We start from the raw sequence: 23,449 nt of genomic DNA on the forward strand, positions 1-23,449 counted from the left end.
GGCGGGTTAACACACGCCGAGGGAGGGGGGGGCACTCCATCGTAACATTCCCACTCAAACTCTCCTTCTCCACAGACGAGAAAACAAGGGCACCGCTCCAGTTACACACCGAATCGTCCTCCACTTCGCCCCCCCCTGCCCCCCAACCAACCAGCTCCATCGAACAACCGTCGCACCGGGAGCTTCGAGAGCGCCCTCGCCGAGGACGAGGACGTGTGCGCGGGCACGAGGCAGGGGCGTGAGAGGCGGATGCTGCGAAGCTAAAGGAAAAAAAAAAAAAGGAGGCTGTGGATACCGAGCAGGCATCACTGCTGCAGCCGACACGGTAATGTCACTACTTCTTCATCTTCGTCATCATCATCATCGTGATCGTGGTAGCTGCGACATTTCACCTTACTTTAACTGGGCAGCCATTATTGACGCCTCATCTGTGTCACTAGCACGCAGTCATGTCGCATTGCAAGTGGGAACACATGTAACGTAACGTCCACGGCCTTCTGGACGCCAGTATCTACATTTACGTGTAGAATGTTTCTTATCAAAAGGGAAGGTGCAGCATATTGGATTTGAAACCCCACAACTCACCACCTTCACCCCCCCCCCTTATTCTATACCATCCTCCCCTGAGGAGTCATTTTTTTTCCAGCTACGGCCACAAGATGACAAACCACAATTAAAAGGCAGGAGAACACGCACTTGACACACTCATGAAGTTTTATTTCATTAAAATGACCACACTGACACAAACTGGGCAGTTTCTCTGATCTTGCTATTTATAGGTGCAGTATGTTTTGTTCATGCACTACTGACCACATTATTCCCAAATACAAATCTTGTCATTTACAGCATCCGTTTTACAGAACATGAATTTTGCCAACATGCCAATATGTTTTTCTGGAGGTGTTTTGTGTCACAAGCAGGGAGCGAAAAAAAAAAAGAAAAGCAAATCTCCCCCATCGGAATCACTTATTGGATTTGGGCATTGACAATCAATGTGTTTGTTCCTGCATGTTTTCTTTTTTTTTTTTTTTTTTTTTTTGTTTAACCTCTGTGTTTCTTCTTCTGGAGTTGTTGTTGCATGCCCCAATATATCCTAAACGTCCCCTCCCACCTCTGCTCCCCCAGATGGACACAATGAAATGTCTCTCCTTCCTCTTCCTTTGCTTGACTTCCGTTGCCAGTGGCAACAAAGGTCAGTTACTCGTCCGGATCGATATTGACTGCTCATGTTGATGTGTTGTGTTGTGTTGTGGTTGTTTACTTTTTTAGCTTGTTTTAGAGGCTTTGCCATCGCATTAGGTACACCTGCGCAAACGGTCTAAGGAAACCCAATACAGGAATTGAAGACTTCACAAAGATGATGAGTTTTGATTGACAGCGTCAGAAAGATATGACTTGGACCGTTTATTTATGACTTGAATTGGCTGGCAACTTGTCCAGGTTGTATACCACCGTTGTTGTTTATATATATATATATATATATATATATATATATATATATATATATATATATATATATATATATATATATATATAATTTTACAAATGGAAGTTTTAAATTAATTGAACACAATCTATTAAATAAATTTGTTGTAATTATTGCGTTATTTATTTTTTATATTCTTTCATGTATTTGTTCTTAGATTTGAAGCGTAATGCAAAAATATATATACGTATTTTGTTATTTTAATCACCGATACTTTACAAATAACAATCATTTCCATTAATTTAATGCCAAATCTAAAATTGTTTTCACCTTTTATGTATTATTCTTAATTACGTTTTATTTGATACAAAATGCATGATTATAATCGACATTTTTAACCTTTGATTCGCTTGTGCTGGTGTACCTAATGAAGTGGCCTACATATGTGCAGTTGGTATTTGTGCTGAATGCCCTTTTTCTGCTGACGTTTTTATTGGACCTATTTCAAACAAATGACTGCACTACAATCTTCCTCTGAGGTTTGATTTTAGATTTGTATGGCGGGCCAATCAAATTCTCTCAAGGGGCCGTGTATGACACACAGGCCTTAGGTTGCCCATCCCTAACTAACAGCTCCTGCTTCTAAACTGTATATTATTATTTATCATCCTCCTATTCCAAGTCTTTTCCTCCAAATATCATCCAAGGAGTGGCGGGAGTTCGGGTGGACATTGGGGAAAAAGACGAGTAACGGCAAAGGAATGAGGGATGGAAGGCAGGGAAGGAGCAGTGACGGGAGGAGAAGCAGACATGGCCGAAAAAGGAGGAGAAGGATGTGAGATCAGGTGTGGAGGAGGAGGAGGGCGCGGGGGGGGCGGTAGAAGACATGCGTGTATGCGCGCGTGCGTGCCAAGCGGCAAGCGTGTTGTGGCGAGATAGAGTGACAGAGAGGCGACCGGTGCCAAGGGAGACAGAACGATGGAATGCCTCTCAATCTGTAATCCGGAATGTAATCCACGCGCCTGATGCTCAGATTAATGCTACATGGAGGGAGGAGGGCGGCAGAAGGGTGGAGGCGTGAGGGTGAGGGAGATAAATGACCAAAAAAGAGAGTGTGGTTATAGAGCGGCAGACGTGGCCAGACTGGATAATTGTGCCTTTCTTTCGTCTCCGACAGGATTTTAAACTCCAAGTAATGCATACGTACATAAAGTATATCATCTCCTATAATTGCTAGAGTATGCTGTTGAATGATATCCAATATGCGGAAATAATTCTTATTTTGATGTCACATTTAGTCGTCTGTTTATTCTTATGCTTGTCTTGAGCTGTCTCTAATATTTTGGTTACCTATTTAACTCACTGCCATTGACGGGTATAGACGCCAAAAAAATGACACTGAATAATATCTCGGAATTATTGTTAAATCATGATTGATGAAGTATATTCATAATTCAAAGACAGTTCTCATAGCTTTCTTTGATCCTTGAATACAATCTAAACCGTGTCATCTTTTCGGGCATTTTTCTTAAGAAACGATTCACAAAACGTATACAGTATATTTAGATCTGCCGACAAGGCCCAGTGGTAAGTTGAGCCGGGTGTTTTGTTCTGAGATGCTGTGCTAAAGATGTACAGCTTTGCAAAGTATGCAAATTGTTTTTTTTCAGTAAATAAAATTTTATTTCTATTAATTAATATGAAATATTATATTAGAATATTTAACTGTGTTAATTTTTTTAATTAATGACCCGAGTTAATGCTTTAATTTTGACAGCCCTAATATAGAGAGAGAGAGAGAGATTTTTGTTGGTGCTGTGTTTTGTGCTCGTTGTTTTCATTTATTCACAAAATGTGTTCCCCCTCATAAAAAAGGCGTTCCTAGAGTAGATAAAATTTAGATAAAATAGAAATGTATTTTTATGTTGTTTTTTTTTGGGGTTGAAACTGTGTCCTAAAAACGATTTATAATTGCCACATGAACGCATTAATTCAAAGTCCATCACTTCTTTGTGCATGTTAAGAATTCAGAGAATGTTGTTGTCCCCCCCAGTCGCTTCTTAGAATGAATGAGCCGTCTACGGGCGAGCAGTTTTCACCTGATGCAACATGAAAAACGGCGTCGGCCGTCGGTGACAAATTGATCACTCTGATTGGCTGTCCGCCAGCGAATCAGAAACAGGACGTGATAAATAGCAGAGAAAGAGGCATTATCTCGTGCAAAGTAAATCAAGCTTAGCTCAACGTTCGCTCCTAACTTCGATTTGGTTCTTTCTTTTATTGTGAGTACTTGATGGATGTTCATTTTGTTTCACGAAAGCATGTAACAAGGTTGGTTTGGCAACCTGGCAGATTTTTGCCACGCTCCGTTTTGTTTTGTCCAAATTGCAACCATTGAGATATGAAAATGTCGGGTCGTTAAAGTTGCAAGATTGATGGACAGACTAAAGTATCGACATGAGAAAGCTTAGCCCTTCTTGTCTTAAAGGTGACAAACAAGCACTTTTTTTCCCAGCCTCCTCACCCGGACGAGCGTTTGTGTGTGCCTGATTTCCAAAGAGCTGCGGGACAAAAGAGGCAAAGACAGAGAAGAGACGGCTTGGCTTGGCTTCGCAGCGCCGTGGAACAATCGCTTCTTGCTCATTAACTTGGCCTTTGATCCTTTAGCGCCGAACATCCAGCACAAGGATGAATAATGAATTGGCGATTAAAGGTTAAACTCACAGAAAACCTGCAGTGTTTGTGTCCTTTCAGTGGGATATTTTGTAGGCGCTAAGCTGAGGCGGGCTGATTGATGGCGGCGAGAGAGATGAGTGTGCGATTAAAAAGTGGACTTTTAATTGTTCTACGAGGCAGAACCCGGACAAGGAGAAGTGAAGCGGGCTGCGTCCGTCACAATGAGTCGCGTACAAAAAAAGAGCGCCTTTTCGTCCCATTAGAAAAATGCAGAGTAGTAATTATCTTGGTCAGCGTACAATGAGCCACCTTCAAGTTTTAAAATTACCTTTAAGATCAAGTGAGAAGTAAAATCGACCAACCGTATTTTGAGTATTCTTCGGAATGACATAGTCGGCATGGTACTGCATTGTTGATTGTCCGGGGTTTTCTCAACTGCCATTTTTGTTGTGTTATTTGTCGAAAAGCCTCAACGCTGTGTGGCGATGCATTGTTCGCATTCTGGGAAGCATCTGTTTGAGTGGCATTGGAAAAAACAAGGTTAATTCATTAAATCTTTTTCAAGTTTGGCGGGCCAGATTAAAACGTTTAACGGGCCGCATGTGGCCCCCGGGCCATAGTTTGCCTACATCTGCTCTAACCTGTGGTTACTTCACAGTCGTAATATTTAGAGGGCCTTTTTTTGTTGGGCCACTTTTTCTTTTTCTTTTTTTTGGCGCAGTCCTAACCAAGTCTTGTTGCATGAATTGCTGAATCCCGCTCAGATGAGAGGCGCAACGTCTTTTGAAACAAACCGAGCAATCCAATCACGATCGATTCAATGCCCTGAGAATAAATTGACCTGAATGAATCAAAGTATTCACAATCATAAACTTGCAAGGCGTCACTGTATTCTACTTGTTTATCTATTTTTTTTTTTGTTTGGTCCCCTCAGCCAATAAGCACAAGCCATGGATCGAGACGGAGTACCAGGGCATCGTGATGGAGAACGACAACACGGTCCTTCTCAACCCGCCGCTCTTCGCCTTGGACAAAGACGCTCCGCTCCACTACGCCGGTAACGCCCAACACTACACACGTAATGAGTGACCTTTCACATTCCTTATTGCACTTAATTTCTTGTTAGACATCACAAGACCACGTCATCGCGTGGCTATATCCTCATTTTAAATGCATGTATGAATTTGCTGGCCGCAGCATCTATTTTTAGAGCGACGTAGTGTAATTGAAGCCGTCTTGGCAGCAGCAGTCAGCTGCTCGACCATGCGTGCAACCTGGGACAGGAAATAACCATGTGGGCTTGAATGATAATAGAGAAATGTAATAGGTTCGTGTCCCTCGCGAAGCGAGAATGTTTTGTTGTCAAAAGATGTAAAACTGGCATCAAAAATAAGAAAATAGAAAATAAGCACTGCCCTAAAGACAGCTGGGATGGGCCTAAAAAAAAAAAAATAATAAATTCATTCAAAAAAAAAAAATATATATATATATATATATATAATTTATTTATTTATGTATTTATTTATTTATTTAAATATATTTAAATATGCATATCAGACATGAAGATCTATATTCTCGTCCATGTCTCATTGTCCGCCCACCCACTCTCAGGTGAAATTTGTGGTTTCCGGGTGCACAACGGCCCCTCGGGTTCCGGTTCAGTCCAGTTTGAAGCGGTGGTCCTAGACCGCTCCACCGGCGAGGGTCTTGTGCGTTCCAAGGAGCCGCTTGACTGCGAGAGCCAGCGGGAGCACAGCTTTACCATCCAGGCCTACGACTGCGGCGAGGGGCCCGATGGCGTCAACAGCAAGAAATCCCACAAGTGAGTGGGATCCTCCTGGAACGCCGCCCCAACCCCCCCCCCACCGCGATTCCTTCTTACAATGCTCCTTGCCTCCTCAGGGCCACCGTACATGTGCGTGTTAACGACGTCAACGAGTTCTCCCCCGTGTTTGTGGAGCGTCGCTACGAGGCGTCAGTCCCGGAGGGGCGTCTCTTTGACCGCATCGTACGTGTGGAGGCTCTGGATGCTGACTGCTCCCCGCAGTACAGCCAGATTTGCTTCTACGACATCATCACTCCCAATGTGCCCTTTGCTATTGACAACGATGGTGAGCCACACAAATAAAATCTCTGAAGTCGTGTCTCAAACTTTTTAGGTCCAAAAGAATCGATCGTAACTGCTCCATTGGCCAATAAAAATAAATAGCATCTACTTCTCAGGTCCACAACTGCAAGCTCTTTAAATGAAAAAAATAGGGCCTGACGGCAATACGTGTTTTCTCGGACATTTGTTGCCAGATATAATTCATACGGGCTCAATTATAGCGAACTCATTGAAAGTAAAAAATATATTAAATATGCTTGCCAAGCCCACTAGCCTGATTGAATCCCCAAATGGGCCCTCAGAGCAAAAAATATGTTTGTCCTGACATTTGTTGGTAGGCAGAAATCATGAGGCTGAATTACAACTGCCCCACAAGGTCATTAAAAAGTTGCCACCCGCTTGCTGGCTGTCAGCCTAGCAAACCCGGAGGATGTAGAATGTCATTGAGGATATTATGCCAAAAATTTCACATCTTTATCACTACTCTGTATTCAATATGAAATACTTTTATGAAGAAAGAGAAAACAATACCCGCCCTTTCTCCCGAAGGCAGTTCTGAATTGTTGATTTTCCTGATCACGTCATGGATTTTCCCAGCAGTCCCCTTGTTGCTAGGCAGAATTTGTGGGGCTCAACCAGAAAGGGACCATCAGCCAATTAAAATAAATGAAATATGTTAGCCACGCCCCCTAAGCTGTTTCATTAAAAAAATACAGCAACATGTGTTTGTTGCTAGGCAGAATTCATATGGGCTCAGTTGAATCTGCCCCACCGACCAATGAAAAGCCACGTTCAATTAATTTCAATGGCGACAATTTATTTGGTGTCTGAATAAATGGAGTTACAAAGTTAGTCTTAATTCCGTATATCTTCAAGTACAAATATAAAATAGTACGTGGGCACAGAGTCAAACAATTGGCTTGTCTTTCTTCCCCTGCCAGGTATTAAGCCAAAACTGTGAAAATAGACTTAACGTGGGCGGACTATTGTTGTGAATTTCTGCATAAACACTGCAGCAGCTGTTCAGGTGATCTCTCCGTCTATTCCCTCACGTCTTTTTTTTTTTTTTTTCCGCCGCCCGCCTGGCTGACTGACAGACAGCGAGCGCCTGCTGTGTTTTTGTAACACAAAGCAAAGGCTGCCCCAGCGTGACTCTGCACAATTTACCGGGTGGTCCGAGACCGCGTGTCGTTCCTCCTTCATGCTCTGTTCCTTGATGCATTTTACGTGAACATCACTTTCGCCACGTGACAAAAGCCTTTTTTTTTTAAAGAACGGACAAGTGTTTTTTTTCTCATCATCCTCCTTTTTTTGTCCCGCTCTCTGCGTCGCCTAGGTAACATAAAGAACACGGAGCCGCTGGACTCCAAGCGTCAGCGCGTTCACACGTTCTGGGTGACCGCCTTCGACTGCGGCAAGAACCGAGCTCAGGCCGACGCTCAGGTGGTGGTCACGGTCAAGCCGTCCTGCAAGCCCGGCTGGATGGGTAACTCACTCCCTCGCCCCCTTTGCGTCATTTTCAGCTGTGGAGAACATCACCGTGGGTTGGGAGCTATGTGGGTTGGGTAGCGAGCGATGTGAGTCAGCTTGAGTTGAAGGAGGTGGAGGCTTACGAATAGAAAGTGGGCGGTCAGATCCTCTGCTATCCTAAACTCTATTCCAAGCACTTTTTTTGTCAATTCATAGCGTTTCTGTGTCTGGTACCTGTATGTGGAATTGTCCAATCAGATTTCAGTTTCGAAGCACTGCCCTGTTATTTAATCTGCCCGGGGAAACTATGTTACCAGTCAGACTGTTTCTTTAACCAATCAGATTTCAAAATCGCCTCACTGCATTTTTTTTTTTTATCAAAAGTCAGCATTTCATTGAATTAATTTCAACAATTTCGCCAACGTGACTCGTCGAGGGTGTCGAGCGCCTCTCGCCCCGAGTCAGGTTCGCTGATTGTCATGTGTTTCAGGTTGGACCAAGCGGGTGGAGTACACACCTGGCTCGGGGAGCATCCCGCTCTTCCCCACCTTGCATTTGGAGACTTGCGAGGAGACCGTGTGGAACATTCAAGCCACCGTAGAGCTTCAGACGGGCCACATCGGAAAGGGCTGCGACCGAGATAGCTATTCTGACCGATCCGTGCGACGACTTTGCGGTGAGTAAATCTGAAAACATGACATGGGGTTTCTGTTGAGTCTTGACCAAAAAGCAGGAGTCCGCTCAAATTTCGAGTAAGTGCCAAGCTACTGTGGCCAAAATTAAGGATGTCAAGTCGATTCACCGCTAAATTTTAAGCAAGTCAAGTCATAACTTTGGTTTTAAGTCGGAATCCTCAGCACGTTAGCCTCTTTTCACGCAATGTAAACTTGTAGCCCAAAGACTTTTAGTACTTTCATTAGCTGTACTTAACTCATTTAATCCCAGCCAATTTTCACGAGAGGAAACCCCTCAATCCCAGCATTTGTCTGGATTTTGCAAGGCCTACAGAATATTGTGTTTTAAAGATATAAAAACACGGAGCAATGACGTAAAAAAAAAAAAAAGTCTAAGACGTATAAATACGTCTTTGGGCGGCAGTCACTACAATTTTGAAGACGTATAGCTACGTTTTTTGGATTAAATGAGTTAAAAAAATCACAATATATATTTTTTTAATTGTTCCACAACCAACCTCTATAGTCTATTACTTTATTACCTTCCCAACTAAACGCATAACCGACATGAAACTTATGGGTAGTTAATGTTTCACCAGCTATTAGTTAGCTAAACTTTAAAGTAAACGTAGCTAACTTGTCTATGTGGTTTTATGATCTTATGTCGCTTATCATCATACGTCATTCACTTAGTCACAACATACGGTATATTCTCACTTTTGCCAAGTTTCATTCGGCTACATTGGTATGTAGCATCAGCGCTATTTGTAGCTACTTGTGTTAGTTAGCTGTACTCACACAATCACAATTGCGTAAGTTTTCTGAAGGCTTCCAAAACCGCAGTGTTTATTGTCTATGACTTCATTTTCTTCGCAGTTAAACGCACAACTGACAGCTAATCGCTTAGCTAAACTTAAGTTAGCAAGTTAATGTTGCCTACTTGTCTTGGTGTGTTTTATAGTGATGATGTTGTCAAATGTTGTCGTTGTTATTTCTCTTGGCCACTTTGTCACAACAGACAGAAAATTTGCACGTGAGCTACTTTCCACAATTAGCCTTTAGCATCATCGCTGTCTATACTTAGTTAGCTGGACTGACACATTCCTGTTTTTTTTGTTGTTTTTTTCTTCTTAAATGGTTCCAAAATCAGTCATTATTGACTCCATTGCAATTAAACATATAGCTGACGGTCACTTGAAGCTTAATTTATGTTTGACTAGTCTCGGTTAGCTAACTGCTATGTTAACGCTTGCGTTTTAGCGGTTTTGTGATGATGAAGTAATTTGAAGTTGTTGTTTCTCATCATTGGGTTTCAAAACTTGCATGTTGCCATTCAAGCTCCTCATCTCATCTTTCCTGACATTTTGGCTCCACCTTATCCAGGCGCCGTTCGGGGCGAGGTCGACCTCCTCCCACCGCCGTCTCCCGCAGCCAATTGGACGTCGGCCCTTCCCACTCTACCTTCCTCGGATTCTTCACTCGTATTCTCCTTCAACGGGTCCAACCACGTGGCGGTGGTGCCGGACGCGGTGGTCTCGGGGCTGTCCGGTGACCATTTTACCCTGCAGCTGTGGATGCGCCGGTGGGGCACCAACGTCCAGCCGGCTGCCACTCAGTCGAAAGCGAGTCGCAAGGACGAGGAGACCATCGTGTGTAGCACTGTAAAGAATGGTGAGGAATTCAAACAAAAGTTATTGTTAATCAGCCAAATGTTCTGCCTGTAATTCATTTCTTAATTGTTCTAAGCGTTAAGGGACCCAAAAATCTGTTATTTGATTCATGTGATATTTTTTAATTAATAATTGGATGCATCTGTTATCGGAATTGTAATATGTCAAATATTGTGAAAAAAAATCAACATCGGACGCGCGCTAGTTTGCATTATTTAGTATTGTGTGTTTAAATAACTTGAAAAAGGTGTAATAAATGCTATATTGGGTCAATATAATTGTTTTTTCTTTATCTTGGATTTAATTTATTGCGGGGCTGGTTTGGATTGCTGTTTTACTCTGCTTAATAAATTGCCGCAAAAACAGCTGCTAAAAAGCAGAAGGGTCCAACGTTCAGTTTGAAGCTCCTCAAGATGGATTTTTGACATTGTTGTCAGCAAATTGGCCTTTCTTGGACGTTATTTTAGTTCGCTAACCTCCAGCGAATTATCACCGCTGGTGTTCTGAGCGCGCTGTTTACGGCCTCAGCGGACAAGATGCTCTTGAGGGAGCCACTTAACCTCCACACTCTTTGCTCCGGCAAAAAAAAAAAACAGACAATGCGCATGCACCATGGCTGAATATCTGCCCGGCGATTCAAATGAAATATAAGAAATGCGTAAAAAAAAAAAAAAAGTCAAGTTAAAACCCTGAGTGCTCTAAGCGGCTAATTAATTGCGTCTTCTTCTTCACAGATGACTCGTTCTCCCATTACTCGCTCTCCGTTCACGGCTGCCGCCTCTCTCTCTTCTACTGGCCTGACGTCTCGGCGGCACGGCCCGTCAAGTTCCTGTGGAAACTGGAGCAGGTACTGTGGGGGGGGGTGTTCTTCACGTTCACGCCAAGCTGTTAGGTTAATGGCCACGCGCACAGCAAACGGCTGAATAAGGCCGACATGTCCGCATGCCAGGCCGGGGTGCGAGAGTGTTTTTTTTCTGGAGGTAAGAGGGGATTGTGCTTTGATTGAAGCTGCTCGCCCCAGACAGATTGAGGAGGATTACATTAAAGCTGATACAGAGATAAAATAAGATTTGTTCAGATCCTTTTGTCTTTGTCTGATACCTTGTTACCTTATACTCGCCTCTCCCCCTCCCGTTCGCTAAACAACAGCTGTCATTGGCCAACGTTGGCTGGGACGCGTTCATTATTCGAATCAATACGGGGATTTAATCTAGCAAAGGGAAGAAAGGGAATCCGTTAAAGAGAAAGATTTTAAAAACATATGAAATATATAAAAAAAAAACAAATCTGTTCATTGGCCACCATTTACTAGGATGCATTTATTATTCATATCATGACTTTAATCTAGCAAAGGGAAGAAAGGGAATCAGTTATAGAGAAATGTTTTAAAAACATCTGAATTATATAGACCAAAAATTCTTCAAAGTATAACACATTTTAAAAGTCATAAATACTGGATGCTGTTTGTGAGGTTATTCAAGATAGGGGCAACGGCAAGAAAAATATTCTACTGCATTTTTGGAATATTAAAATAATTGATATTTCAATATATAGTGCAAATAATGAAATTGAAATTTGAACTAATAAGCAAATTGTAATATAGAACGTAAGGTCGCTACCCAATAATGTCATACCTGAGATACAGTTGGAACATTATTTCACCAAATTTTATAATAAAATGTTTGAATGTTTTAACAAACGTCATAATTGGAAAAAGCAGTCACAATTTGCTAATAATGTAAAGCTGTAGTCCCCGCAAAAAATTTTTTTTCACAAAAATCTAGTGTTTTTTTTATATAAATAAAATATTTAATAAATATCTAATATATATATAATAAACTAAAATATGAATTTCTTTAAAAAAAAATAAAAATACAAACATTTTAATTAATAATAATAATTAATAATGAAAAGTGTTTGACCTAAAATGTGTTTTTAAAATGTAAAAATATTGAATAAATTCCAGTCTATAAAGTAAAATCAAATTGATAATAGTATTTTTATTTTTTTACAAACTCTACAGTAATTAAATAGTCAAAACAGCTGTTGCTTGTTTGCTATCAATGAAATATCGCCTCCATGTCATCCTGAACGACTGATTATCCTTGTACGCACGCCAGGTGTGCGACAGCGAGTGGCACCACCTGTCCCTCAGCGTCCAGTTCCCCTCGGTGACCCTGTACGTGGACGGCGTGACCTTTGACCCGGCTCTCATCCACGACAACGGCGCCTTGCCCAACCCGGCCCCTCGGCAGAGGATGTACATCGGCGCCTGCTGGGGTGAGAGTCGCCACGCTAATGAATGAAAATTCATCCGAAAAAATTCCAAAATTCAGACTCTGATGGTGATTAAAATATTTTTGGTCATGTCGCCGTTCGGCCGGTTGAGAACCGCAGATGTAAATCACGGCGTTGGAACTTTTCATAAAGCGCGTCGGTGGCATTCCTGCGGGACGTTTTTGCGTCTTTAAGGGCTAATAATATAACGCAGTCATCAATTATTCAGCTTGGCTGAGCAGCACGATGGCTATCAGGCTACTTTTAGTTGCACTGCGCTCAAATGTCTGAATTTCTGACTGCCAATTAGCGAGACAAAAAAACAAACAGTGTCGACTTGATATTATGAAGATGGCGTTTAGAGAAAATAGACTTCAAAGTTAGAATGAAATCATGCCAAAGTTTGTTCCTCAGAGTCAAGTTAAACCACTTTGCCTTCTTCTTCATTCCTTCCTGTCACTCTGTAGCGTCGCCTGGCATCTTCTTTCTCCATTTTTATAAGTATTTGTCTTGTATCTTTTTTCTCTTGCCCACATTGCTATTCCCCGCAGAGCCGGAGGACAAACCGAGGGAGATAGTGAACAACAGCATCCCACAAGGTAAAGAAAAGATCTTATAAAGGGACTGTCAGAGACGGATTTCTGAATTACCTCTCACACATGCGCAAATGAAATCCTTTTGCACGGCGTACCAAAATACGCTCATAAAATATTATTAAATTTCCGTAGTGTGATTAAGAGCATTTGAGTAGTGATCATGGAAGTCCTTCAGTAATTGTGTGAGAGCAGTTTTACTCGTGTGAATGGAGCGCATTTCAATAGTTCTTTCATATTCCCTCTGTTTTTGGTTGATGGCGATGCTTTTTGTGCGATCTCAGTGAAATACGCCGGAGGTTACCACGGCCTGTTGTCGGGGGTGACGGTGCGCCCGGGCAGCGTGGAGCCTCACAGCGTGGTGGAGTGTCTGTACGCCTGCAGGGAAGGTCTGGATTTTGGAGACTTGGAGACTTTGGGATCCGGGATGAAGGTAATGCCTCATAACTATCTGACAATATGGAAATGGAGCAGGGATATGGATAGAAATTTTTATTTAATTTAATGTAATATATATATATATTTTTTTATTAAAATTAATTTAAAAAATATCCTATTTATTTACAATAAAGCAGTTAACACATCATTTTCGAAACTATGTATAACAGAAATTTTTTTTATTGTATGTATTTACAATAAATAAACTAATTATAATTAAATGTATATGTGAAAATGTTTCTTTTCATCATGTTGATTCGATTTTTACTTACAGTCTCAATGAATAAATAATTAGTTAAAATTTAGTTAAAAACTGAACATGTAAAATTTATTTACAATAAAGAAATGAATCACCTATATTTTTTTTACTTACAATGAATCAATTATCAAATTAATTTTCCAAAAATTGAATAGGTACATTTTAACTAAGCAATTTTAAGAGAAGGATAGCTCCATTATTGGCCGACATACTACAGAACTCTTGATAATGTAAATGCTCTGTTGGCCAGCGGGATTAAAAAAACAGAACGGAGTGTCCGGTTCCCTCGAATGCAATTTCCTCCCCTGCCGTTTGATGTTTTCAGGTGCACGTGAACCCCAGCCAGTCGGTTTTGGTGCTGGAGGGGGACGACATCGAGAGTTTCAACCGCGCCGTGCAGCAGGTGACCTACAGGAACTCCCTCCGCTTCGCCACGCCCGGAGTGCGACCTCTCAAACTTACCACCTCGCTCAGGTACCGCAGCCCCCCCCCATCCTCCCCCCTCCGGCGCATCTTATCACCGTCAAACACATTTGCGCCAGCGAAGCAGCATGCGGACGGACTTATTTCATTTGCAATAATGCACTTTGGGCCAGAAACGCAGCGTGGCTGCCAAGCTTCTAGAATGGACTTTTTATTCCTCACTTGGCTGCTGAATCAATAGAAAATGAAGTCAAGCTGAGGGGATGCGCCTTCATGATGTAAACTGTGAAAGCGGAATGTTTTGTGGTGGAAATGTTACACCGCCAGGCATTACAGCCCCAGGCACTTGTCACATACAGTCAAGTGTCACTCCGAGGGGCTGCGAACGCCTCCTCCTCCTCCTCCTCCTCCTCCTCCTTCGACATTGAACTCATCAAACATGAACCTTGCCTCGCCGCTGATAAGGCGAAATAATCGTGTGGAGATAAGTAAGTATCTTATCTCCCCGTTTGCTCGCTTCAGCCCCAAAGTCACCTGCGCTCTTCTTGGCAAGCTGCGGCTCGCACGCTCGTTTATTTAGCTTCGGTAAAGCCGGGTAATTCAATTGGTAGCAGCCCATGTCCACTCAATTACCTTTTCAAATAGCGCAAAGCAGGGATGATGACATTTCAAACTCTTGTGAATGCCAAGCAGTTCCAACAATGCAGTATGAAACAACGAGCGGGCAAAAGAAGCAACAGGTGGGAGGGAAATGGTTTTTCTTTTACATATTGAACACAGTTGGACGACAACAATGCTTCTCAATTATTTTTACGCCCCCCCCCTAGCAAGAAGAAAACATTTCACGCCCCGCCCCCCACCACCCACACTCCGCATAATAATAATAGCATTTTTGTTGCAAAACAAACCTGCACCGTAGAGTTGATACTCGCGCACAACAGGCAATGAGAGCGCCACTGCCAACTACTGGACTGGATGTGCAATTACACTTTATTGTAGTCTGGCGGGGGAAAACAGCATGTTCCCCAGGGTCACACTTATAATAATAATAATAATAATAATAATAATCATAATAATAATAATTATTATGATTATTATTATTATTTATTATAAAGAAATTGTGATGTGCTTGAGAAAAAAACTTGGGCAAATTCAAAATCCGCCCAATAAAATGCATCTAGAAAACATACTTGTATCGCTGATTAAAAAAAAGAAAATAAATAAATAATTAAAAAATGTGTTGACCGGTGCAGTGTCGTCATCATCTTTAGTCAGGTGACCAAATCGATAAACTGTCCAGTAAAACTTGCACAGCCACAGTCTTTTGTCTCGGGTCTGCGCTCCAGCTTGCTCCACATCTGCACAACTTCCTCTCTGGCTTTAGCCGTCGCTTTTAGCTGGTGAAATATTAATTTCCCCTCAGATTAGTGCAGTCCAGTGCATGTATGCGGTGAGCTGCGTATTTATATTTATATTTATACCGCAGCTCGAGAGAGAGAGCGAGGGGGGGGAAAGTAGGCTGCTGACAAGGCAGATCGCATCAAACTCAAAGCCTGAGCGCATGGTGCATCCTTCTCTAAAATTAAAACGATTTCCCCGGCGATTGGCTGGCCACCATTCCGAGGTGGCCTGAGTCAGCTGGGACGAGCTCCAGCTCACTCGGCGAGTCCTATAGAAAATACATGGATGATTTCCAGGCCGCACGTTTGCGCCGGAGGGCTTCCGTCCCAGCGATTCAAGGTCATGACCAGATTGTTTTATTTATTTATTTTGTATTTTTATCAAACGCTCCACCCCCAACGCTCCTCATTTTATTGCGTGTGTGAAGATTAGATTGATTTGAGGCCAGAAAGTCGCCCAGATGGCGGAACAGCAGGCCCTTCTGGAGAAGCCGATAGAAGCAGCTGCTCGCTCTGATAGCGGAAATGTAACGCACGCATTCACACGCGCTCTGCTTAATCCACACTCCAATACCGTCATGCCGATTTAAAACGTAAATGAATAAATATGTTTAAATAACATAGCAACCATATGACAATATGTACGGTATCAGCTGTTGATTGAAGTGGAGCCAAATGGCCTGCTTAAGAAGTGGAAATGATTGCAGCCTTTTTTTTGCACAGCTGTGCAGTCCGTCCCGAAGGCAAAACGGTCCAGGTTCTACGGCCCGCCCGGAACGGAGTCAGAGGCTAAAATAGACTATTTTTATGAATTAAGCCGGAGGGTCGAGGCCGGAATGGTATCAAGATCTCAGCCGGAGAGCGGGGGACTGACTGGCAAAAAAGGGTCAACTGCCCAGCTCTGCTTTTATTTTTTTGCCTGAGGAGGGTTGAAGAAGCTAAAATGATTACGACCATTTAGACCAGGAGTGGGCAAACTTTTTGATTGGTGGGTCACAACGGGTTCTAAAATTCGACAGAGGGGAGGATGGATGGAGCGTTTTGGTCACCTCACCTCATCGGAGAAAAAAAATACATTTGATTTTAAATGAAAGTGAACAAAAGATTTACAACAAAATATATGTCTTTGAAAAACCGCAATATTTAGAAAATAAATCACAAACGAGGGTTTTTTCATTTAATTTTTTTCAAGTTTAGCGGGCCGGATTAAAACGTTTAACGGGCCGCATGTGGCCCCTTGGGCCGTAGTTTGCGCACGCCTGATTTAAACCATAAATGGTCTTAAAAATCAGTCGATAAATTTGTTTCATATATATTTTCTCAGTGAAGTTTTGAAGAAGTGGAGGAAAATGGAGTGGCGGATTCAGGCTCAAATTATTTCCTGGCTAAAGAAATGAGGATTGTCAGGTCATACAAGTCGATTAGTTGGCTAATTGTTACTCGAGCATTTTGCACATTAATTGATGGAGAAATTAGGCAAAATGGAGAGCACAACTTGGCAGCAACAGCAGAAGAAGCTTTTGATTTAGGCATAATTTATTGAAATTATTTTAAGTAGGGACTGCAATTAAAAAAAATCTGTTCAGTCACGAAAGAAATGGAGCCCAAAAAAAAAAAAAAAAAAGGCAGTGTTAGACTTGGCAGCAACCACCAGAGGGGATTGTTGGTTCAGGCTCAAATTATTTGCTGGATATAGAAGCGTAGTTGACTCTGTTAATCAATTAATTGAGAAATTGTTTCTTAAGTGTTTTGTTGGTTAAGTAGAGGGGCAAATATGCGTGTGGTTCTTGGCGTGAACCATTTGAGGAAACAGTTTATTCCGGCTCAATTTATTTGCTGGCTAAAGTGGAGGATTGCAAACATTTTGACTGGGATTAGGCATGAATTGTCTCTTAAGCGTTTTTAAAGAGATGGAGAGCTGTTGGTTCAGGCGAAACGTATTTGCTGGCTAAAGAATTAGGGAATTTGTCAAGTAATTATCGTTTTTGAGGCACTTTGTCAGTTAAGGTCAAAGGTGTGCTACTTGAAAGCAACCAGCAGAGGGAGCTGTGCTGCTGAGAGATATCGAATCCATTCATTTGAGTTTCAGATCTTTTTCCGCTAATGGTCTGCTTGTGGCTTCCTTCCAGATGTTTCAACGAGGAAAGCTGTCTGTCGCTGAAGCCGCTGGAAGGTTACCTGGTGGTCCTCCAGCCCGACGCTCCTCAGATCTCGCTGTCAGGGGTCGGCCCCCATCTGGCCCGCCCCGCTCCCGAGTTCGAAGCCCCCCGGGGTGTCCCCTTATTCCCCGAGCTAAGGATCGTCTGCTCGCTCACTCACGCCGTCAACACGGCTGCGCAGGGGATGGAAGGTGGTGGTGAGTCCAAGAAATAGTATACAATATATTTGTTTCTTTGGATAACCGCAAAAAATACTTTTTTTAAAAAATCCCAAAACAGGGTTTATATAATCCTCATCAATTTTTGCACGGTTTTGCAGCGCTGATGTCCGACGCTGTGGCCCACACTTTGGATGGATGTGAGGTTCAACCTCTGGGTGAGGAACTGGAGCTGGAGCGGGAGGAGCTTCTTGTCGATATGGATGTTGTGCGAGAGCGAGGCCTGGAGATCATCAACACGACCGCCTACATCGCCATCACAGGTCATTAAAACGTTTGAAACTTGAGAGCTAATACTAAGGCGACTGAGTTCTTATTGCATTTACCTCGCAAGAGGATCCAGTTTGCGGCTTTGATCAACTTTGGTTCTTGCATAACAAATCAAAATGAGAGCTAGATTTGAAACTGTTCTGAATATGGTTGTAGTGTTCACATATGTGCGAATAAATATGAATTAGGTTGTTTGTGTTCAAAGTGAAAACACCCAATAGAAAGGGAACTACAATCCAATCCAGGTCCACTTTGATTCAAATAGCAATGTAACAGAAATATAAGGCAAAGTGAAATCTGGATCAGAAGTACAAAGTGTTCACATTGCTCAGGTGAAGCAAACCACTTCAAAATCTTGCAAACGAAACTGAGACTGTTCATTTCAAACCAGTCTGAATTTGGTTGGAAGGTTCACATCGGTGCAAAAATATAAGAAGAAAAATAGAAGTAAACCAACCAAAAATATTTTTACCTTCACATCAGGTACAAGTTGGATCCAATTCAGTTTGTGCTCAACTTCATGATCCAGTTCTGATAGCGCCTCAGTCAATACAAAGAAGGTCATGTGACATTGCACAGGTTAAACAAAACCATTTCAAACACTTTAAGTCACTTTAAGAACATCTCTCATTTGGATTCATTTCGAAACTGGTCTGAGTCAGTTACAGCGTTCACATACGGATGTGGATAAAATGCTTATTTGGATATTTGAAAGTTTTTTTGGGGGGGGGTCAACTTAATTTTACGTTTTTTATCTGGAGTGGTTTTATGGTTCCGTATACACCATTTCAGCCACACTCCTTACCTTTTTTTCTGCGTCTCTCCAGGTGCTGAATCCATCTCCGTCTACGAGGACGTCCTCCGCTCAGTCCGCTACCGCCTGTCCAGAAGCTCGTCCCGCTTCGAGAGACGCTTCCGTCTGTCCTGCTCTGAGATGAATGGCAGATACACCAGCAATGAGTTGACTCTGGAGGTGAGGAGACCTCAAATAAAACCTTTCCGACAAAGACCGAATCCTTTTGGGAACGTACAATTTAACGTAAGGTATTGATTTATTTTTTTCCTTTCTTAGGTGAACTTCCTTCACTCCTTGGACAGTATGTACCACCCTTCCCACTTGATGGCCTCCCAGCAACAGTTTCTCCATCAACATGCTGGAGAGCTCAGTGGACACGCCTTGCCGAGTCTACATCGCAACTCAGGTCAGATTTAATCATTTGGTTTTGTAGATTACGGTAAAGATTGTGATGGGGGGGACTATTTTCAGAAGTGGAGTTTGATGAGCCAATTTTGTGTAAACGTACGTCGATTTTGTTTATCAGTGGTCCCTGGGGCCGCCACCATCATCATCATGGTGTGCGTGGGTTTCCTCATCGTCATGGTGATACTGGGCATTTTCCGGATTCGCTCCATCCACCGCCGCAGCGAGGAGGCCCGCGAGGCAGCAAAGGAGGGCGGCAGCCAGTGGGACGACTCCGCGCTCACCATCATCGTCAACCCCATGGAGGTAAAATTGTCCGTGTAAAGACATAACTCAAATATATATATTTTTTGTATTTCAGACTAGAGCAAGGGTCCTCAATCCTGTTCCTCAAGAGCAACCGTCCTGTCCGTTTTCCATCTCTGATGCAACACACCTGATTCAAATAATCAGATAATCAGCAAGGTCTGCAGAAGCTAGATAGCGATCGTGATCATTTGAATCAGGTGTGTTGCAGCAGGGAGAGATGGAAAACGGGCAGGAAAACAGCCCTCGGGAACAGGATTGAAGACCGCTAGGGTGACACGGGAATTGATTTTCATTCCCGTTCCATCTTACTCCCACGAAAAAAGAAATCCCATATTGTCTCGTTTTGGACCATAGTGAAAAAAAATAATCTGTCCTGTTCCAGTGAAAAGGACTCCCATTCTGTCCTGTTCCCATTCAGTGACTCCCACTTCTTCACTTCTCCCATTTTGGAGGTCAGCTACAGAAAAATAGAGGGAAAAAAAACAGTTTGTCGCCACCTCTGCCGAAAGAAATGATTCATTATTTATTTGTATTTAAGTACAAAGTATGACACGTCTGCTGTTGTCACAATCAAAATTGTTACGGGAATGTAATTTTTTTTAACAAAAAAATTTTCAAGATTTTTTTTCCATTTATTTGAAATTTAACTGCTTACGAAATCACGACTGATCCATTTTTTTCTGCATATAATTTCTCATTCTCATAATTAAATCTCGTAACCACCTGTGCTGTTGCTGCAGTCATACGAGTCTCGCCTGGGCATGTCCGCTGACACGGAGGGAGACGGCGAGGAGGAGGAGGAGGAGGAGGATGAAGAGGAGGTGACCGAGTCGCCCGACAACGCCAGCGACGACCAGCGGATCATCTTCAAGAAGGAGTCCCGGGACGGCAACGCTCGTCGCTACTGAGCTGCATGTAACCGCACCCTCCCTTGCACCGGCTCTCATGGAAAAGCAACACTTTTACGATCATGTATGGAATGTATCCCTGCAAAAAAAACAAAAAAAAAAACACACACAACGCACAACACATTCGATGTAATACTCAGCCACACGACGCCATACGTGACCTATAGCTGACGACGGGCAGTCGTTCTCCACTTCGATGTTCAGCGGCACAATGTATACACATCAATGTAATTGATCTGCCTGAGCCACGCAAATGATTTGCGGCGCACCAGTTCGACATCACAAGATGGTAAAAATAATATCGACATGTCTATAAACTGTGATGCTGGATGAATGAGGCTGCTTTGTTCCCGAAAAAAAACAACAATTGATTGTATTGTATTTTGTTATTGAACACACAATTGAATCCTTGCTCGACTCCATCGCCACATGCCGACACGCACGCACGCACACACGCACGACTCATTAGACTGAACCACAAAATCTGCGCACAAGCTGTCTCCTCCCTCTTTGCGACCCCTCTTGACACATTCCGTGATGAACGTTTGTGTTTTGTAAGACTTTCATCTGGGAAGGAGAAATAGGGACACACTCGAAAGAAAAAAAAACAAAACAATACGACCGCAATAATGTCACTGTAGTTGGAGAATGCTGGAAAAAAAAAATAGATGGAAAAATAATTGGAGGTTTATGAGAATGGGCGTAGTGTGATGATAAAAAAGGCTGTGGAGGAAGTTGTTAATATGATGAGAAGAAAAAAGGGAAAATTTTACGAGAAAATTGTCACTTTACAAGAATACAGTGGTATTATAAGAAAAATTATCACAATTTGACTATTATTTTTTTTTTATTATTTATTAATATTCCGAGCATGTAAGAGGTTAAAAAAATCACAACTTCACAAAGAAATTGGCATTTTATGAGAACAAAGTGGAAAGATTCCAAAAAATGTTGCAGTTTTAACAGACTGAAGTGCTAATTGATTGTCTTTTTATGAGAAATCTGATCTCATTTTACAAGAAGAAAATGCTAATATAATGGAAAAAAAAAATTAAGGATAAAGCTGTAATATTCTGAGAATATTAAATTCACATTTATGTCTGGATGCACTAAATTTCAACATGTAATTGTAATAAAAATGTAACGTTATAATTAGTTTTATGTATCAATTATTTTACATCATAATCTGTCTTACAAATTTAAATTAATTAAATGTTTCTCTGCGGAAACAATAGTACTCCATCCTTGTAATAATACTTTTTTTCTTAAAAAAAATATTTCTTTTCCTCAGAATATTTCATCTTTATTTTTATAACATTAACTCCCCCCACAAAAATGTATTTTCATATTTCCACAAAAAATACAACTTTTGCAATCTGCCTTTTTTTCTGAAAAACAAATCCGACTGTATTCCCAAAAAGCCCTATCGGACCTCACTCTCCCGCTTACGTGTTCCAGTTAAAAGGCAAGAGGCAGCATTTTCATCATAATATTGTGACTTTTTTTTTGGTCGTAATTTTACATTTCCAGTGTGGCCCCATTACTCCCCCGTTGACACCGATTCTAGTGTACTTTCAGTCATCTAATGGAAAAACTTTTACTTGTTCTCCCTGTCACTATATGTCGCTGACATAGATAGATGAAGATTTATTAAATCATTTTCTGACAAATTCAGCGGATACTTTGATACCTCTGGTTGGGATTCACTGCTCTAATGCATCTCACATTGACGTTCGGAATGTCTGTAAAACACACGCACACACACACGCACACACTCACACGCACACGACACCGCTACCCCGCCCCCTGCTGTTCCCGGAATGTTAGCTCAGCTTGGGCAGTTCTGACTGTATTGATTGTAATGAATTTTATGTACATACAACGAGAAATATAATTATTATGAATTATTATTATTATTATTATGAATTATTATTATTATTATTGCAGCCACTTTTTCCGCACACTCGAAGAGGGAGCAGATGGTCATTTTCCCTGTTTTTGTTAATCGCCTATTCCAGCATCGAGAAAACAGTAGGAAAATAATTACTCGTAGTTGACGTGAGGATGATATCTGGCTCGATGAGTGTGTCTTAGTTTTGTGTGTAATAATGTTGTAATTTAAGAATTTGTCAATAGAGGAATCACAGACCAGAAAAATAATAGGGAGGCACATATGTTGTGATGCCGCCAACTGTACATAAACGTGGCATCGCTATCTTTCACACTTTTCCCATGACTATTCTATTTGACTACGACCATCTGATATTTCATTTCAGTGAATGTACAACTTGTGCTTCCCACCCGCCCCTCCAGACAACTCCCCATCTCTAACACCGCCCCGCTTCCCACTTCCGTGTCTCTTGCTGTCCGTCTGTGTAGCCTATAAATGTGCAGTGCTATAAAAAAATGTCCGTAAATACAAATAGAGCCTGTTTGTTTTTTTGCGAGTGTGATGTCACAAAGGAGAGTAAACATTGCATTGATTAACTTATATTATATTGTATTATGCTCACGACTGCAACATTACCTGTAATTACTGATACGGTGATGATGAGATGGATTGTTACCGAGAGAAAATTGTGTGACAAAATTCATAATAAAATAACATATGACGTCTCCATGAGAAGCCCTTTTTTCCACATCTTGGATGTTTCCTTCTTATACTAGACGTTTGAATATCCACAGTTGGAAAATGTTACAAAACGACGCGTGTATGTTTCTACTTGTGCGCCAGGAGTTGCTGTCGCTTGAAAGTGGCTGTGGAACTTCAACCAGTCTAGCTGATGAGCAGCGAAACTGTGTGTTGGTGGTCGTTATTATGTAATAGGTTTTCAGGCACAGGCAGAGAAACATGTTTTGTGCCAGTTTCTTTCACTTTCACACTTCACAGTTTAAACACATTTCCCATAATATACATGTAAAGGTCAATAATTAAAGTTATGATGCACTTCAACATCTGCAGATATAATAA

General features: G+C 41.8%; 1 protein-coding gene across 1 annotated transcript; it reads left to right on the forward strand.

The window, feature by feature from the left end:
• Positions 1 to 10: 10 nt before the first annotated feature.
• clstn3 (calsyntenin 3) lies at positions 11 to 23,098 on the forward strand. Its single transcript, XM_088305887.1, has 19 exons — positions 11 to 325; positions 1,126 to 1,192; positions 5,037 to 5,159; positions 5,714 to 5,924; positions 6,005 to 6,213; positions 7,546 to 7,695; positions 8,170 to 8,355; positions 9,737 to 10,024; positions 10,758 to 10,870; positions 12,144 to 12,303; positions 12,852 to 12,899; positions 13,178 to 13,326; positions 13,916 to 14,064; positions 17,543 to 17,769; positions 17,892 to 18,053; positions 18,888 to 19,033; positions 19,133 to 19,262; positions 19,383 to 19,567; positions 20,311 to 23,098. Exons 2-19 carry the CDS (start codon positions 1,126 to 1,128, stop codon positions 20,476 to 20,478), a joined length of 2,871 nt encoding a protein of 956 aa, XP_088162013.1. The 5' UTR covers positions 11 to 325; the 3' UTR covers positions 20,479 to 23,098.
• The last annotated feature ends 351 nt before the right edge of the window (positions 23,099 to 23,449 follow it).

Source organism: Idiotropiscis lumnitzeri, chromosome 10 (genome assembly GCF_059441095.1).
Source record: "Idiotropiscis lumnitzeri isolate Australia: NSW breed Sydney's pygmy pipehorse chromosome 10, RoL_Ilum_1.0, whole genome shotgun sequence".
In the NCBI taxonomy this organism is placed as follows: domain Eukaryota; kingdom Metazoa; phylum Chordata; class Actinopteri; order Syngnathiformes; family Syngnathidae; genus Idiotropiscis; species Idiotropiscis lumnitzeri.